Raw genomic sequence first — 17,973 nt, forward strand, 5'->3', positions numbered from 1 at the left:
CAAGGTTTTGAGGAAGATGTAAATGATGTCTAAACTGAGAAAGAAGTGGGAAATAGGCTCAGAGCTTGTGATTGAGGAATATTTAAATGAAAAGCAGAAGGAGGCAGAGGAAAGAAAGTGTAGGGGAAAAAAGTATCATAATGGAAATGAGATATCAAGAAATCAAACGATAGCTGTGGCTCAGTTGGTAGCACACTCGCCTCTGAGCCAGAAGGTTCAAGTCCCACTCCAGAGAGTTGAGCACAAAACCCTAGGCTGACACTCTGGTGCAGTACTGAGCAACATTCCTTTTAAACCGCGCTGCCACGCAGCTCTCTGCCGGTCCAGCACAGTACCGGCTTTTCCAATTTTAAGAAACTGTGAATGGGCCGCACACCCAAAACAAATTAGGGGGAACATTGGTACTGAGTGAGTGCTGCACTGTCGGAGGTGCTGTCTTTCGGATGAGAGGTTAAACCGAGACCCCGTCTGCTCTCTCTCTCTCAGGTGGACGTAAAAGATTCTATGGCACTGTTTCGAAGAAGAGCAGGGGAGTTATCCCTGGTGTCCTGGCCAATAATTATCCCTTAATCAACATCACTTAAAAAAAAAACAGATTATCTGGTCATTATCACATTGCTGTTTGTGGGAGCTTGCTGTGCGCAAATTGGCTGTCGTGTTTCCTACATTACAACAGCGACTATATTTCAAAAAGTACTTTATTGGTCGTGAAAGGCGCTATATAATGCAAGTCTTTCTTTTTTCTTTTTTAGCCTGAACGTAGTGATCTGTGGATTTTATTGCTCTTGGAGTAGGCAGCAAAATATAAATGCAAGTCTTTCCTTTTATAAATGTGCATGGTATCTTATTGGGGATCGTTGTAAGTAGTGAAACTCGAGTGATTTTATACTTAAAGAAATAACTTGAATTTTTAATGAGCTCTTCACTTCCTTGGGCTATCCCAAAGTATTTATAACCAATGAGTTAAAGTGCAGCTTTGCAGGCAAGCTATTTGCTCACAGCAGTGTCACACAAACAGCAGTGAGATAAATGGCCAGTTAATCTGTTTTGGGGGTGGTGTTGATTGGTGTTGGCCAGGACACCGGGAGAACTCGCCTGTTCTTTTTTGAATAGTGCCTTGGGATCTTCTACATCTAACTGAGTAGGCAGATGAGACCTTGGTTTAAAGTCTTATCCAAAAGACTGCATTTCCAACAATACCGCACTCCCTTAGTACTGCACTTAAGTGCCAGCCTAGATTATTCGCTAAAGTTGCAGAGTGGGGCTTGAACCCCCGACCTTCTAACTGAGTTAAGAGTGCGACCACTGAACTGAACTGATACACAAAAGTATAACAACAACAATTTGTATTTATATAGCGCCTTTAACGTAGTAAAACGTCCCAAGGCGCCGCACAGGAGTATTATAAGACAAAAAATTTGACACCGAGCCACATAAGGATAAATTAGGGCAGATGACCAAAAGCTTGGTCAAAGAGGTTTTAAGGAGCGTCTTAAAGGAGGAAAGAGAGGTAGTGAGGCGGAGAGGTTTAGGCGGGAAATTCCAGAGCTTAGGGCCTAGGCAACAGAAGGCACGGCCACCAAAGGTTGAGCGATTATAAACAGGGATGCTCAAGAGGGCAGAATTAGAGGAGCACAGATATCTCGGGGGGGTTGTGGGGCTGAAGGAGATTATAGAGATAGGAAGGGGCGAGGCCATGGAGGGATTTGAAAACAAGGATGAGAATTTTGAAATCGAGGCGCTGCTTAACCGGGAGTCAATGTAGGTCAGAAAGCACAGGGGAGATGGGCGAACGGGACTTGGTGCGAGTTAGGACACGGGCAGTCGAGTTTTGGATGACCTCAAGTTTACGTAGGGTGGAATGTGGGAGGCCAGCCAGGAGTGTGTTGGAATAGTCAAGTCTAGAGGTAACAAAGGCATGGATGAGGGTTTCAGCAGCGGATAAGCTGAGGCAAGGGCGGAGACGGGCGATGTTACGGAGGTGGAAATAGACAGTCTTTGTTATGCTGTGGATATGTGGTCGGAAGATCATTTCAGGGTCAAATATGACTCCACGGTTGTGAACAGTGTGGTTCAGCCTCAGACAGATGTTAGGGAGAGGGATGGAGTCAGTGGCTAGGGAACGGAGTTTGTGGCAGGGACCAAAAACAATGGCTTCGGTCTTCCCAATATTTAATTGGAGAAAATGATTGCTCATCTAGAACTGTATGTCGCACAAGCAGTCTGACAATTTAGAGACCGTGGAGGGATCGAGAGAGGAGGTAGTGAGGTAGAGCTAGGTGTCGTCAGCCTACGTGTGGAAACTGATGATGTGTTTTCGGATGATGTCGCCAAGGGGCAACATGTAGCTGAGAAATAGGAGGGAGCCAAGGATAGATCCTTGGGGGACACCAGAGATGCGGGAGCGGGAAGAGAGGCCATTGCAGATGATTCTCTGGCTACGATTAGATAGATAAGAATGGAACCAGGCGAGTGCAGTTCCATCCAGCTGTACCTAGTGCAAAAGTACCTAGAGGTTATGTACGAAGCAAGAAGATGGCTGTGGATGTTTTAATGGAAACAGTTGGCATGAGTTTCAACAATGAGATTTGTAATCACCAGGCAATTTTTGTTTTGTGGGAGGAAGGGATTGGAATGGAGATGGGAAAAAGCATCAGTTCAAGTGGGTATCCGTCACTAAGGACAAGAAAATAACTGGAAATTGTTATAGACCGGTGGTATTAAAAATAGCTAAATATGGAATAAGTAATGAATGATGACGAACAGATGGTACTAGTTATGGGCAATTTTAATTTTCCTCTCATTTGCTTAACTCCAAATAAAAATAGTAAATGATCTTTATCCTATAAATGGGATGGGGGAGGGGGGGGGAAGAGACACCAGTGACACTGCCCCTTAAACGATTGGTACGTTGCATTTATGCAATGCTGTGAGGTGAGCTGCATTCTTGGTTCTCTTGTCAGAGACAGTCATGTCCTGTTTTCTTTGAACACACAAAATGAAAGTTTCGTTAAATCAGTTTGTATGTTCTACAAGTAAATATAGATTGGTACCTCTTAGTGAAAAAGCAAAGTTTTTAACAGATGTTTTAGCAGCATGCTGGTTTAATTTAAACAGACATCTTTGAGTGGTCAGTGTCCACATGCCATGCATCCCAAAACCAACCTACTGAGACCTTACCTTTGATAAATTCTGTTCCGCCCATTATCAAAATCAAGTCAATCCTGATATCCTGTTTCAAGACTTGAGATAGTTTATGAGGGTTTTGAATGGGTACCTAAAATGACTGGATTGTCTAATAGGTCTCATTTATACCTTTTCATTTATCAAAAGGAATTGCTGGGTCTCAAGTTAAAACTCTAAACAATGCGAGTGGTCAGTTTTAAACATTAAATTTTGTGGCACCTTTTCGGGCAATTTTAAAAGTATGATTTTAATGTAAAAGATCGTACATGTGAAATTAAGCATCAACTCATTCCAATTTTGACAAACATTTGGCAAGCATAGCCTTGGACTTTATTGAGCTGAAAGTTTGAGGGTCATTTTCATCACATCCAAATTTAAAGTTAACTATAATGTGTTTGTTTATTAATGCATTAAATTAGAACTTATAAACTGCTGCAATTTTGAATTTTTTTAAATGTTGATTTAAAAATTTTAATTCCAGTGCAGATGGCAGATTGGGAGACATTCATGTTCAGCAAATAATAGTTTGGGAGTTCTCAACCTGCTGGAAACACAAACACCCTTGGACTTTCCACATCATATACCTGATTTTTACTTAACATCCAATTGGTTCTTAAAATGATTCCAGAGTTTTGTCCTTGTGTACTCTATCTGGAGTCCATTCTGTGTGTTTATTGCTCTTTGTGTGGAGAAAAAAATTCCTGATATTCATCCTAAATTTGTCGTTTACAAGTTTGAACCAGTGATCCCTTGTTCTTCTCTTGCAATTTAATTTAAAGTAATTTTCCAGATCATTTACACACAGCACAGAACAGACAATAACTCTTAAAAGACAAATGATCAAAAAAGTGCCAGGTTTGCTTGTAAACCAATCTGCAGTTAACCCTTCTGAATGTTAATATTCCTATTTTTAGCATATTTCTTTGGCCAACCAGTTACAAGCTGGACTCGAGCCTTTCAGAATGCCCTCAATCTTTACAAAAGTCCCAAATATTGTGGTTCATTTTTCAAAAGGGCCATCAGCTTCACGAAAGCAAGGATTGAAAATGAGCCAAAAGAGCGATCTTTCCATTGCATGCAAATTACACAATGAATTGACATTATTACATTGTGCATTAGTAATTGGAGTGTTGTCAAACATTTTCATAAAATCAGTGCCTCCAAGAAGATCAGCTAGTTACTAGTTTTCATTTTTTTTTAAGTCATCGAGATGATTTTGGGAAATAGGGCTCATTAGCAATTTAATTTTTTAATAGAAACAGTAATTTCAATCCAGTGAGAGATTGAGAAAGGCAGATCTGAACTCATTGGATTAGTGAATGTTGTGACCTTTAGAAAAGACTTGGTGCCTAAAAGTAAAACGATCTTGGAATAAAAGAGGAAAAAGAAAATTGGATAATAAAAGTTAGAAAAAAATAGATGATCAATGATGGTTCTAATTGGATAGTTATTGGTACCCTCAGTATCGGTTCTGAAGATTGACAATATTTTCCTTCCTTTTCATGACACTTTCCCCCTCTCTGGTACCTTGCCAGCAGGCCATCATTCATGCATGAACTTTGATAGCGAGTGCTGACTTGGTGAGCATTTGGTGAAGTCCTTAAGACCATCAGCATTGAACTATTCTGAATGAAAGTGCTAAAAGCCAAAAATCTAATTTGTATATTATGCTAAATTGTGTGGTAAAGCACCATGTTCAGAAGAAAAGAAAAAATTCAAAGTTCTGCAGACTAAGGTGAATGACATTTAACAGACAAATACAAGGATATATGTATGTTCTAAAACAACAGATTGGATTATAGAAAAAAGCGTATATAATTTTCAATAAGATACATCAGGAAAATAAATCTAGGTATAATAGCCAAATGTGAGGTGGTGCATTTTGGTAGGAAGAATAAGGAGGCCACATACAGGGAAGTCATGTTAAATTTGTATAGAACCTTGGTTAGACCACACTTGGGAGTATTGTGCACAGTTCCGATCTCCATATTATAAAAAAGGATATAGAGGCATTAGAGGAGGTGCAAAAAGATTCACAAGGATGATACTAGAACTGAGGGGTTATAAATATCAGGAAAGGTCGAACAGGCTGGGTCGCTTTTCTCTAAAGAGAAGGCTGAGGAATGCTTTGATAGGGTAGAAATGGAGAAAATATTTCCACATGTGGGGGTGACCAAAATTAGAGGCCATAATATAAGATAGTCACTAATAAATCCAATAGGGAATTCAGGAGAAACTTCTTTACCCAAAGAGTGCTAAGAATTTGGAATGTGCTACCACAAGGAGTTGTTGAAGCAACTAGCATAGACGCATTTAAAGAGAAGCTAGATAAGCACATGAAGGAAAAAGAATAGAAGGGTATGCTGATAGGGTTAGATGAAGAGGAGTGGGAGAAGGCCCATGTGAAGCATAAACAGCGGTAAAGACCAGTTGGGCCATATGGCCTGTTTCTGTGCTGTAGACTCGATGATGTAAGTATTGAACAGGGAACAGCAGAGCAGTTGCAAAAAGCAAATTAAATATTGGATTATATGCACAGTTCTTTACAGTATAAAGCAACAGTGGAACATTGTGCTCAGTTGTCACTCTACATGCAGTGCAACCAATATACATAAATTACTCAAACTGTATTCTTCAGATTAGTACAAGTTAAAGATTGACCTGCTGTGAAGTCATAACTGTGCAAACATAGAGTGCAATTTATTTTCTGTACACATCAAAACTTTAATAAGCCCCATCAGGACACAGCATTGTAAGCATTCTTCAAAATATCACAGAGCCTGTTAAACTGTTCTTATGTAAATGCAGATGTGGAAGTTTGAGAAAAGTCCCAGTCCGTTGCAGACAAGTGGATCTACTCAATTACACTTACAAATTTAGTTTAGCAAATCACAATCTGTAAGACTTTGATGAATGTTTAAACCAGAAGCGAGTTTGCTTTGTACCTAGTGTTGGTGAGTTTATAATTTTATTGACTATGTTTGTAGCCTCGAGTTTATAAAAAAAATCACTAATATTTTGAATTTATTATTGCAATTAATAATTAATGTTCTAATAACTTTCCAATTGGCCATTTTCACTTTATCCAATATTGATTGTAGCATTAATGCATTTAAAAAAAAAGTTAATTAATGTCAATATTGGGGACGGGACTGGAGTATTTGGGTCAGGTATAACGTTTCCATCTGTGGAATAAAGTCACAGTATGCTAACGCCCTATTCCAGTTATTCTCCAACCTCAAATTCCATGCCAGCCATCCTTTTGCACTCTCAGATGTAACAGTTACACTTACTTTGGAGTACTTGTAGGGTGGTATTCCAATGATTTAGATATTGAATTTGGAGTTCAGTTTTTATTTTCTTGCTACTTTTTAAATTTCTTCACCAACTTTCTGCCCTCCTGAAGGAATTCACTTTTTGCTGGCATAGGGTTCCTTAGCCAAGTGCTTCTGTATGAACCTCAAAATTGAGGGGCAGCAGTCTATTTGAGTGTTAGGGGATGGGGGCAGCATCAAAGCCAAACCCAAGCCAATCTTAAAAGATTTTTTTTTAAAGATTCTAAACCAACCCAAGGCCAAACGCGTTCATTTCCATCAGGGGGTCACTGGATGGTGATCACTAGATGTGGGAAGACCAGATGATTTCTCTCTCGAACCCATGGACACATAGGCCAGCTTTAGTGCTGCTACTGCTACCATGAGGGTCACTCTTCTAAGATGGGCACCTATCTATAAAGCCCTATATGGTGAATGTTACTGCTTTGTGGTGCATTTCTTCACTTAATGAATTCACATGACAATCCCACAAGGGGGTTCTATATTATACCATGTTAAATATCACTACCTCTTCAGAATCAGGCCATCTGCTGACAATGTGGCCAAGGGAAACATTGCTTCATCATGGCAATATCCTAAAGTGGTTAGGGTCTAGAAGGAGGTCACTGGATTCTGGTCAGGACTTTTGAGGACATGGATCTCTGTGGACTCGGCTGTGGTCAGATGATACAGCTTTTATCAGAATAGACTCCAAAGTAGATGGACCTCCTAGTGGCAAGGAAGTGTACTTTATATTGTAAAAGGTGTCCGGCTGGTTGGTAGAATTGTTATTTATGGTGGATTACAAACTCCTTTAGATTCAGGTTGTAAGCTAACAAACTACTAAAACAATAGACTTCTTCAGACAGATCATCATAGAAGGTTGGGAAAATCAACATGTAAAAGGTACTTGCTCCTCTAGGAAATTATGTTCATGTTCTGATTTTAGTTTGAAATTGCTTAACCGTTGAATGGTGCCATTATCCTTTGACACTTAAGTGAGTTCACTTTCCTTATGTAATTGTTAAAAAAATAAATCATTTTTGGTATATGCTTAATCACCCAGCTCAAAATATCATTAGACTACTTACTGCAGAACCAAAGTACTTACAGATAATTCAAATTTTACAAAACTATTGCATTTGCAGCACTGAGCAAGAGGATTAATCTTTTTGTTAGTTTCAGCCAGCAGGGAGTTTCTGAACAACATTGGCCACCATTCAGCTTAACAGGACTCCAATTATTATTGGCAGCTTCTCGGAATGGTGATGTTGTCATGACTGAGTATGATTAATGATCAGTAATGGGTTTTGTCTGATCTTATCAGTGATATAGGAGGTTGATACCTTCCATAAATTTCTGCGTGAAACTTGTCATTCTTACCAGATTCCTTGTGACGTCGGTTGGTCTTAGGATTGATAACTGACCATTTTTTAGCACTTTATTTTTATTCCCCATTTTCTGTCATACAACCCCGTTGTGTCATGCACCTTTTTTGGCCAAAAGGATAGACTGCACATTTGCCCTCAGACTTGCACTAGTATCACTAAATAACCAGCTACTTGGTAATGTAAGCAGAATGACCCAGTTTTCCCTCCTCTCCCTTTGTGGGAAAGTAGGCGGGAATACCATTTTTCCACCCTGTACAAAGGCAAGCAGCAGTTCCTCAATTAGAATGCCATTTTCATCTGGAGGACCAGATGAAAATGACCCACTTTGTTGGTTTACACCACCGCTGTACACCAGATGGAGGCAAAGTTCCAATATAAAAGGAGTATTAGCTGTAATTTCTTGTGCATCTCCAAACTTAATTTGCTTTCATGCTGCCTTTACATTGGAATGGCCGCTGACTGCAGCCCCGACAGTGCTGTAATGTAAACAGTGTGGCTTTAATGCCTCTGGTGGCATGGAGTAACATTTCAAGAGATGGTGCTCCTTCCCATAATGCTGCCAGTCAACTGAAGCAACCTTTTTTTACAAGCTTTATGAGTACTGAGCATTTAGCCTATCCATACAGGCCAGCGGTGTGGTTTTTCTATCAGGAAACAGTGACAGGCAAATAATTGGCCCGTAATTTGCAATGAGAATAAATGGTGATGCTATCAGCACTCACCGTTATATTGAAGGAAATCTGACAGCAACTTCTGGAGTACCCACGTGCGCGGTTAAATGCGGAAATCAAGAAGTTGCTGTCAGAGATACCCTGCTCCTCCACAGGGTGCACTGTTGCAGTCCTCGCCGATAGACTTGGCATTAAAATAACTGCAACGGCCTGAACTTGCTCACTAGTTCCGCACTACAAACAGCTGAAAAAGTTAGGGCTGGTGCATTCAGGAATAAGTGAGTTTTTAAAAAGGTGAGGTAAGTTATAATTACTGAATAACTTCTCTGGCCCTGAAAAATTAATTTTACAAGTGTGGAGTCTCATTCCCTCAGAAGAAAATGAGTGTTGGAGAAATTTAAAAAAAACTTTGTCTGTCTCATCTCTCTCCCTTAACCCATCTGTATTTCCCAATCTTTATTTCGCTTTCCGTACATCACTTAAATCTAATTTATATTTCTTGCTTTATACTTCCTGGACTTGACTCTGCGTGTCTCAGTGAGGATACTTCATCTGATTGGTTGAAGAGCCTCACTGTTGGTTGACTTGTTCACAGACCCCCTGTAGAGGGTGCCGCGCTGGAAGAGACACTGGATTAGAGGAAATCTCCGCTGACTAGCCCGCGAAATGTCTGTGGGCAGCTGTCAGCGAGGTGAGCGGCAAGCGCTGTTCCTTCGCCACAGAGCAAAATCCGAGCCATTAAGTTTCCGATCGTGACTTTGAAACAGTGGCTTTCACTGGTACTCTGAAGTTCACACCGGTGGGGGGGTGGAGGGGAACAGATCTCCGGCCCATTGCACAATTGCTTTGACAATATAGGTTGGGCTTCAGAAGCTTCAAGCCACTCACGTTGGCAGCTGTGCGGTATTACAGTCACGCAATTAAAGGGAGATTTATGGTTGAAAAACAAAATTGCAACATTTTTGGAATTAGGAGGGTCAGATTGAGGGATTTTCCAAGCAGAAATGCATTTAATTTTCCATGCATTTGTTGTGAAGGATTATTATTGGAAGAATTAAGGTCGATGTTGGAAGAAGTTTGTTTTGCACAAGGTTATTGGACCATTGATTGCTTTAGCACAAGTGGTTATCAAAGCAGATTTAAAGAAGAATCGGATAAACATTTGAAAAGGATATAAAAAGCTACAAGGAAAGGCTAGTAGATTGGATTAAAGTAAATAGCTCCAATTTAAGAGCTAGCACTCACACATGCCCGATGTGTTCAATGGCTTTTTTGTGTGATAGAATTCCTACGACTCTATGGTTACGCTGCTGAAAAAATCTGTATAAAGATGCTAGTTACAGCCAGCAAATGTGCTTTCAGTTGATCTTTTTGAAGTGTAGTCACTGTTGTAATGCAGCCAATTTGCCCACAACAAGGTCCAACAAACAGCAGTGAGATAAACAGATAATCCGTTTTAGTGGTGGTCATTGAAGGACAAATGTTGACCAGGATATCGGAAGAACTCTCCTGCGCTTCTTTGCATAGTAGCATGGGGTTTTTATGCCCATCTGTGCAGGCAGACAGGGCTTTGGTTTAACAGCTCATCTGAAAGACACCGCCTCCAACAGTGGAGATCCCCTCAGCATTGCACTGAAGACACTACAGGAAACTTTGGTTTATCCGGAAGTTAACTGTCCGGAATGCTCGAGCCACCGGCAAAAATCGGGAGCCGTTTTGTTAGTTTTTTTTTCTTTTTGTTGCTTTTTTTTCACCAGTCAGGCTCTGCAAGGTCTCGCTGAAGCTGTTGCTAAGCTGCAGAGACGCTTGCAAGGTACGGCCGACTGTTTAGAAGCTGCAACAGGGTTTGTTGCCAGATACAGAGCTCAAAGCTCCGTATGTTTCAACATTAGCGCTGGTTTGTCCGGCAGTTTTGATGGGACGGCAACAGCTCGGTCCCGTCGGTGCCGGATATCACAAAGTTTCCTGTAGTACATCAGTGTAGTGTGAATCTTTGCTGAATAGATCAAGCGAACTACAAATTTCAGGTATGGTGGTTTTACTTCAAGATCTAATTATATAACTCTGCACCATGTATACTTGACTATGAAAGTATAATTCAGCTACAATTTAGTAAGGAAAAATATCAAAAAAATACTTTGTTATATCATGCTTTATCACATTGGAATATCAGTGAATTACTTTGAGTACAATGGCTTGTGTATAACTGAAGATGAACCCTGTCAAGCCATGTAAGAATTGTATATGTTTCAATGAAACCACCTCTCATGCTTCTGAATTCTAGGGAATATAGGCCTAGTCGCCTCAATCTTTCCTCATAGGACAACCCCCCCCCCCCGCCATCCCAGGAATCAGTCTGGGGTGAACCTTTGTTGCACTCCCTCCACGGGAGTGCCATGGCATTCTTGGAAATGCCATCTTTCAGATGAAACGTTAAACCAAGGCCCTGTTTATCTATTCAGGTGGATGTAAAAGATCCCATGGAATTTTCTTGAAGAACAGCAGGGAGTTTGGCCAGTGTCCTGACCAACATTCCACCAGTTGGTCATTTATCTCGTTTGCTGCTTGTGGGACTATGCTGTGCACAAATTGGTTGCCACTTTTATCTAGAAAGCAACGGTGATTACGCTTAAAAAAGTAATTAATTGGTTGTGAAGTGCTTTGGGATGTCCCGAGAACATGAAGTCTATTGTATAAATGCAAGTCTTTTTATACACATTTCAAATGCTCCAATTTCTCAAAATTGAATAAGTATCAGTTCAACAGTTTCTTTATTTCAGAGTCTATTTTGGGGGGGAAGGGGGATGGGTGGGTTTGATTAACATCATCACAACTGATTGTACCAATATATTTGTACCAATATATTTGTCATGTTCAGCGCAACAGAAATTCCACACACATTTTTTGATGGGGCATAAAACTGAGGACAATGTTTTACCAGAATCTAAGTGAACAGGAATTCTAACTGAATTGTTTTCTACGTGTAGGAATGGTTCTTGTGCGTAGCGACAGTGGACAGTTGATGCTGATTCCTCAGCAAGCTCTGCAACAGATGCAGTCACAAGCTCAGTCTCAAGGGGCGCTCACTTCACGATCTGCCACACCGACTAGTGCTCCTCCAGTTCAGATCTCAACAGTACAGGTAAAGTGAAGCTCATCAATAAGGTGGTCTACAATCGGATCCGCCGAGTGTTTTAACACAACAGAGCCTGCTTAGCGGTTGCCGCTACATTTTATTTGCTATTTCATTTCAGCGCAGGATAAAAGTTTTTGGTGCAATTTTATCCAGATAGTCGAACTTTCAGTCTGGATTTGAAAGTCAGTTTTATTGCCGGATGGTTACACTCTGTAAACCCCAACTCTGGGATTATTTGTAAACTCCAAATGGTGATTTGAAAGCGCTTTGGATCCTAGAAGTAGATTTTCCAGTGATGGTACAATGTCACAGGATGTTCTTTATACCGGCATGGCCGAGTGCACACAACTGTTTATAGTATCAGAGCAAAATGTTAAAAGTTACTATTCATTTATCACTTTTTCCTATCTTACGTAAAGGATTGCAAGCAGGAAAATTAATTGAAGATACAATATATAGGCTTTTTTTAAACATGAAGCTGATACCCCTTCAGGGGGGGAAGTTAATACTGTGAAACATTCTAACCATAGAACTAAACTTTTAAATAATTGCTTTCACAATAGTTTTCATTAAACAATAGATGGAAAATAAAGTGTTGCCAATCAATTTCTTGAATGTATCAACATCAAACATAGGAAAATACAGGTTCTTCACGAGATGCTGGTGATTAAAAGTTAAAACAAGGATGCGGTTGTAAATTATATGAATTGGCTTGCTAATAGGAATCCAAAGTAGTTATCAACGTTACTGGTTATAATTGGGAAGTTAGAACTACCACAGTTCCCGAGGGAATGGTCGAAACCCTCCCCCCTCCCCAACTTTCACTGTAAATAGAATGCAAGTTTAAATATGACAGTGAAAAGTTTTCAGAAACCTAGCAATTTGACCACAACAACTTGCATAGGGTCTTTCAGATTAAAAAAAAAAAATCACACAGCACTTTACAAAGGGGGAAAAATGTTAGTCTGCCAGCTTGACATAAGATTAGGAAATGGCATTTCATACTGCGAAATGCCAGGATATTAATATTGGTGCCAAAATGGCAACTACAATTTCATAATGCAGGGCAAGTCAAAAGAAAACTGACCGTCATTATCAAGGCTAAAGATTTGCATGCATTGATTGATCAGATTTTGAAAACATAATTACATTGTATGGCACTGATTACCAAATTAAGGATTAAGGGCAAATAGAGTTGGCAGAGCACCTCTTTGAATGGAAAACTGCTCTTTGAACAGATCATGGAAACATGGGGTGTTGAAATTCAGAGGATGCAACACCCTCGCCCACAACACGCCCACATACTCTAACTGTTCCTCTTTTCCCTATGAATTTTAAACTCTCAGGCTCACTACTACATACTAGTTTGCTTACTCAGGGCTGGATTTTGCCAATGGGGAGCTTTTGGAGGTGGGACTCCCACTTGTCGGGTTTTAGTCCCGCCTCCATCGACTTCTGGCCAACCCACGCTATTTTCCCTTGATTGACCTTGTTAAGCCCGCCCAGCGGTGTGCCATCAGTAGGATGCTATCTCCGAGGGTGTTGTACTATAATGGCAGTGAGTAAAAATGATTTATTTACTGGAAAGTGATGCTGTTTTGTGGAAGGGATGTCAATTTTTTGCGAAACACCTAACTTTCCCGACCAGGCTGGGTCCATCACTTGTGGAATGTTTTCTGCATCTGCTTATAAAGTGGTAATAACTAGGTTTTAAAATGTCTAGGTCATCAGGTGAGTGTGCTTTTTTTTTTTAACCAGTTACAGGCCACAGCAATCTCTCAGACCTAAGGTTCAGAAAATAGTTTTTAATGATTTGCAAAGCAACCATCTGGAATAATTTTAACACATATTAAATAATGCTTACTGGGTTTACCAACCTCAGCTTTGCACAACAGTCCTATAGGTATACATACCATCAATTAGAATATCTGTGGTGATGATTGTATCTATGTAATGGTGTTCAAATCAAGGCTAATTCTAACATGGCATACTCTTAACTCATTCTTTTCCAGAACTTAAGCTGTCAAACTTTGTACCTTGCTCCAATTTACTCTTCAAAACCCAAACTTAGTGCTTCCTCGCCATTTCAATTCGTCTTTTCAATTTTGGTAGTATACTCAACTATGGGCCTTGATGCTTCACCCAGATTTCTCAAATAATAAAACCTTTGCTAAGTGATAGATATGTCAAAGTTCATGGGCAGGAATGTATAAATGTTCACGAGGAATGTGATAGCCAGCAATTTAATAGTTATAAAATTCTTGAATACTAGATGATTCATAAAGCAGATGTGGTTATATACCATACTAGCTGGAGTGCCCGGCGGTGCCGAGGGTTTTTTGAGGGCATGTTGTTATGAAAAAAGTAGAAATAATTTATATATATATTATATATATATATATAAATTATGAGTTTGTCTGTCTGTGTGGGAAGGGGAGAGAGAGAGAGAGAGAGAGGGGGGGGAAAAGAGAGGCCCGGGGATCGAGAGAGAGAGAGAGAGAGAGAGGGGGAGACTGGGAGAGAGAGAGAGAGAGAGAGAGAGAGAGAGACTGGGGGGGAGAGAGAGGAGACTGGGGGGAGAGAGAGAGAGAGAGAGAGAGACTGACTGGGGGGAGAGAGAGAGAGAGAGAGACTGGGGGGGGGGGGGAGAGAGAGAGAGAGAGAGAGACCGGGGGGGAGAGAGAGAGAGACTGGCGGGGGGGAGAGAGAGAGAGACTGGGGGGAGGGAGAGAGAGAGAGACTGGGGGGAGGGAGAGAGAGAGAGAGAGAGAGAGACTGGGGGAGAGAGAGAGAGAGAGAGAGACTGGGGGAGAGAGAGAGAGAGAGACTGGGGGAGAGAGAGAGAGAGAGACTGGGGGGGAGAGAGAGAGAGAGAGAGAGACTGGGGGGAGAGAGAGAGAGAGAGAGACTGGGGGGAGAGAGAGAGAGAGAGACTGGGGGAGAGAGAGAGACTGGGGGGGGAGAGAGAGAGACTGGGGGGAGAGAGAGAGAGACTGGGGGGAGAGAGAGAGAGACTGGGGGGGGAGAGAGAGAGACTGGGGGGAGAGAGAGAGAGACTGGGGGAGAGAGAGAGAGACTGGGGGGAGAGAGAGAGAGACTGGGGGAGAGAGAGAGACTGGGAGAGAGAGAGACTGGGGGAGAGAGAGAGAGACTGGGGGAGAGAGAGAGAGACTGGGGGAGAGAGAGAGAGACTGGGGGGAGAGAGAGAGAGACTGGGGGAGAGAGAGAGAGACTGGGGGGAGAGAGAGAGAGACTGGGGGGAGAGAGAGAGAGACTGGGGGAGAGAGAGAGACTGGGGGGAGAGAGAGAGACTGGGGGGAGAGAGAGAGAGACTGGGGGGAGAGAGAGAGACTGGGGGAGAGAGAGAGAGACTGGGGGGAGAGAGAGAGACTGAGAGAGAGAGAGACTGGGGGGAGAGAGAGAGAGACTGGGGGAGAGAGAGAGAGACTGGGGGGAGAGAGAGAGAGACTGGGGGAGAGAGAGAGAGACTGGGGGAGAGAGAGAGAGACTGGGGGGAGAGAGAGAGAGACTGGGGGGAGAGAGAGAGAGACTGGGGGGAGAGAGAGAGAGACTGGGGGGAGAGAGAGAGAGACTGGGGGGAGAGAGAGAGAGACTGGGGGGAGAGAGAGAGACTGGGGGAGAGAGAGAGACTGAGAGAGAGAGGACTGGGGGGAGAGAGAGAGAGACTGGGGGGAGAGAGAGAGAGACTGGGGGGAGAGAGAGAGACTGGGGGAGAGAGAGAGACTGGGGGAGAGAGAGAGAGACTGGGGGGAGAGAGAGAGAGACTGGGGGGAGAGAGAGAGAGACTGGGGGAGAGAGAGAGAGACTGGGGGAGAGAGAGAGAGACTGGGGGGAGAGAGAGAGAGACTGGGGGGAGAGAGAGAGAGACTGGGGGGAGAGAGAGAGAGACTGGGGGAGAGAGAGAGACTGGGGGGAGAGAGAGAGAGACTGGGGGAGAGAGAGAGAGACTGGGGAGAGAGAGAGAGACTGGGGGAGAGAGAGAGAGACTGGGGGGAGAGAGAGAGAGACTGGGGGGAGAGAGAGAGAGACTGGGGGGAGAGAGAGAGAGACTGGGGGGAGAGAGAGAGAGACTGGGGGAGAGAGAGAGAGACTGGGGGGAGAGAGAGACTGGGGGAGAGAGAGAGAGACTGGGGGGAGAGAGAGAGAGACTGGGGGAGAGAGAGAGAGACGGGGGGAGAGAGAGAGAGACTGGGGGAGAGAGAGAGAGACTGGGGGAGAGAGAGAGAGAGACTGGGGGGAGAGAGAGAGAGACGGGGGGAGAGAGAGAGAGACGGGGGAGAGAGAGAGACGGGGGAGAGAGAGAGACGGGGAGAGGAGAGACGAGAGAGAGAGGGGGGAGAGAGAGAGAGACGGGGGAGAGAGAGAGAGACGGGGGGAGAGAGAGAGAGACGGGGGAGAGAGAGAGAGAGGGGGAGAGAGAGAGACGGGGGGAGAGAGAGAGAGACTGGGGAGAGAGAGAGAGACGGGAGGGAGAGAGACGAGAGAGAGAGACGGGGGGAGAGAGAGAGAGACGGGGGAGAGAGAGAGACGAGAGAGAGAGAGACGGGAGAGAGAGAGAGACGGGGGAGAGAGAGAGAGACGGGGGAGAGAGAGAGACGGGGAGAGAGAGAGAGACGGGGGAGAGAGAGAGAGACGGGGGAGAGAGAGAGACGGGGGAGAGAGAGAGAGACGGGGGAGAGAGAGAGAGACGGGGGGGGGAGAGACGGGGGGGGAGAGAGAGAGACGGGGGAGAGAGAGAGAGACGGGGGGAGAGAGAGAGAGACGGGGGGAGAGAGAGAGAGACTGGGGAGAGAGAGAGAGACGGGGAGAGAGACGGGAGAGAGAGAGACGGGGGAGAGAGAGAGACGGGGGGAGAGAGAGAGAGACGGGGGAGAGAGAGAGAGACGGGGGAGAGAGAGAGAGACGGGGGAGAGAGAGAGAGACGGGGGAGAGAGAGAGAGAGACGGGGGGAGAGAGAGAGACGGGGGGAGAGAGAGAGAGACGGGGGAGAGAGAGAGAGACGGGGGAGAGAGAGAGAGAGACGGGGAGAGAGAGAGAGACTGGGGAGAGAGAGAGAGAGAGACGGGGGAGAGAGAGAGAGACGGGGGGAGAGAGAGAGAGACGGGGGGAGAGAGAGAGACGGGGGGAGAGAGAGAGACGGGGGGAGAGAGAGAGAGAGACGGGGGGAGAGAGAGAGAGACGGGGGGAGAGAGAGAGAGACGGGGGAGAGAGAGAGAGACGGGGAGAGAGAGAGACTGGGGGAGAGAGAGAGAGAGAGACTGGGGGAGAGAGAGAGAGACTGGGGGAGAGAGAGAGAGAGAGACTGGGGGGAGAGAGAGAGACTGGGGGAGAGAGAGAGAGACTGGGGGGAGAGAGAGAGAGACTGGGGGAGAGAGAGAGACTGGGGGAGAGAGAGAGAGAGAGACTGGGGAGAGAGAGAGAGAGACGGGGGAGAGAGAGAGAGACTGGGAGAGAGGAGAGAGAGACTGGGGGAGAGAGAGAGAGAGACTGGGGGGAGAGAGAGAGAGAGACTGGGGGAGAGAGAGAGAGAGACTGGGGGAGAGAGAGAGAGAGAGACTGGGGGGGAGAGAGAGAGACTGGGGGGAGAGAGAGAGACTGGGGGAGAGAGAGAGAGAGACTGGGGAGAGAGAGAGAGACTGGGGGAGAGAGAGAGAGACGGGGAGAGAGAGAGAGACTGGGGGAGAGAGAGAGAGACTGGGGGGAGAGAGAGAGAGAGACTGGGGGAGAGAGAGAGAGACTGGGGGGAGAGAGAGAGAGACTGGGGGGGAGAGAGAGAGACTGGGGGGAGAGAGAGAGAGACTGGGGAGAGAGAGAGAGAGACTGGGGAGAGAGAGAGAGAGAGACTGGGGGAGAGAGAGAGAGACTGGGGGAGAGAGAGAGACTGGGGGAGAGAGAGAGAGACTGGGGGGAGAGAGAGAGACGGGGGAGGGGGAGAGAGAGAGACGGGGGAGAGAGAGAGAGAGAGAGACTGGGAGAGAGAGAGAGAGAGAGAGAGACTGGGGGGAGAGAGAGAGAGACTGGGGGGAGAGAGAGAGAGAGACCTGGGGGGAGAGAGAGAGAGAGACCGGGGGGAGAGAGAGAGAGAGACCTGGGGGAGAGAGAGAGAGAGAGACTGGGGGGAGAGAGAGAGAGACTGGGGGAGAGAGAGAGAGAGACTGGGGGGAGAGAGAGAGAGACTGGGGGGAGAGAGAGAGAGAGACTGGGGGGAGAGAGAGAGAGACTGGGGGGAGAGAGAGAGAGACTGGGGGGAGAGA

At 44.6% G+C, this 17,973-nt stretch overlaps 1 protein-coding gene across 2 annotated transcripts in view; it reads left to right on the forward strand.

Annotated features, from left to right (window-relative positions):
* taf4a (TAF4A RNA polymerase II, TATA box binding protein (TBP)-associated factor) overlaps window positions 1–17,973 on the forward strand; it is an 80,978-nt gene that overhangs the window by 16,084 nt on the left and 46,921 nt on the right. For both annotated transcript variants that reach the window (XM_086005656.1, XM_086005655.1), the window contains exon 2: window positions 11,550–11,704. In XM_086005656.1, coding sequence (XP_085861782.1) covers window positions 11,550–11,704 — 155 coding nt within the window. The remainder of the gene's footprint in view (window positions 1–11,549; window positions 11,705–17,973) is intronic.

Source organism: Somniosus microcephalus, chromosome 13, assembly GCF_052327205.1.
Source record: "Somniosus microcephalus isolate GS21.2 chromosome 13, FLI_Smic_1.0, whole genome shotgun sequence".
Classification (NCBI taxonomy): Eukaryota; Metazoa; Chordata; class Chondrichthyes; order Squaliformes; family Somniosidae; genus Somniosus; species Somniosus microcephalus.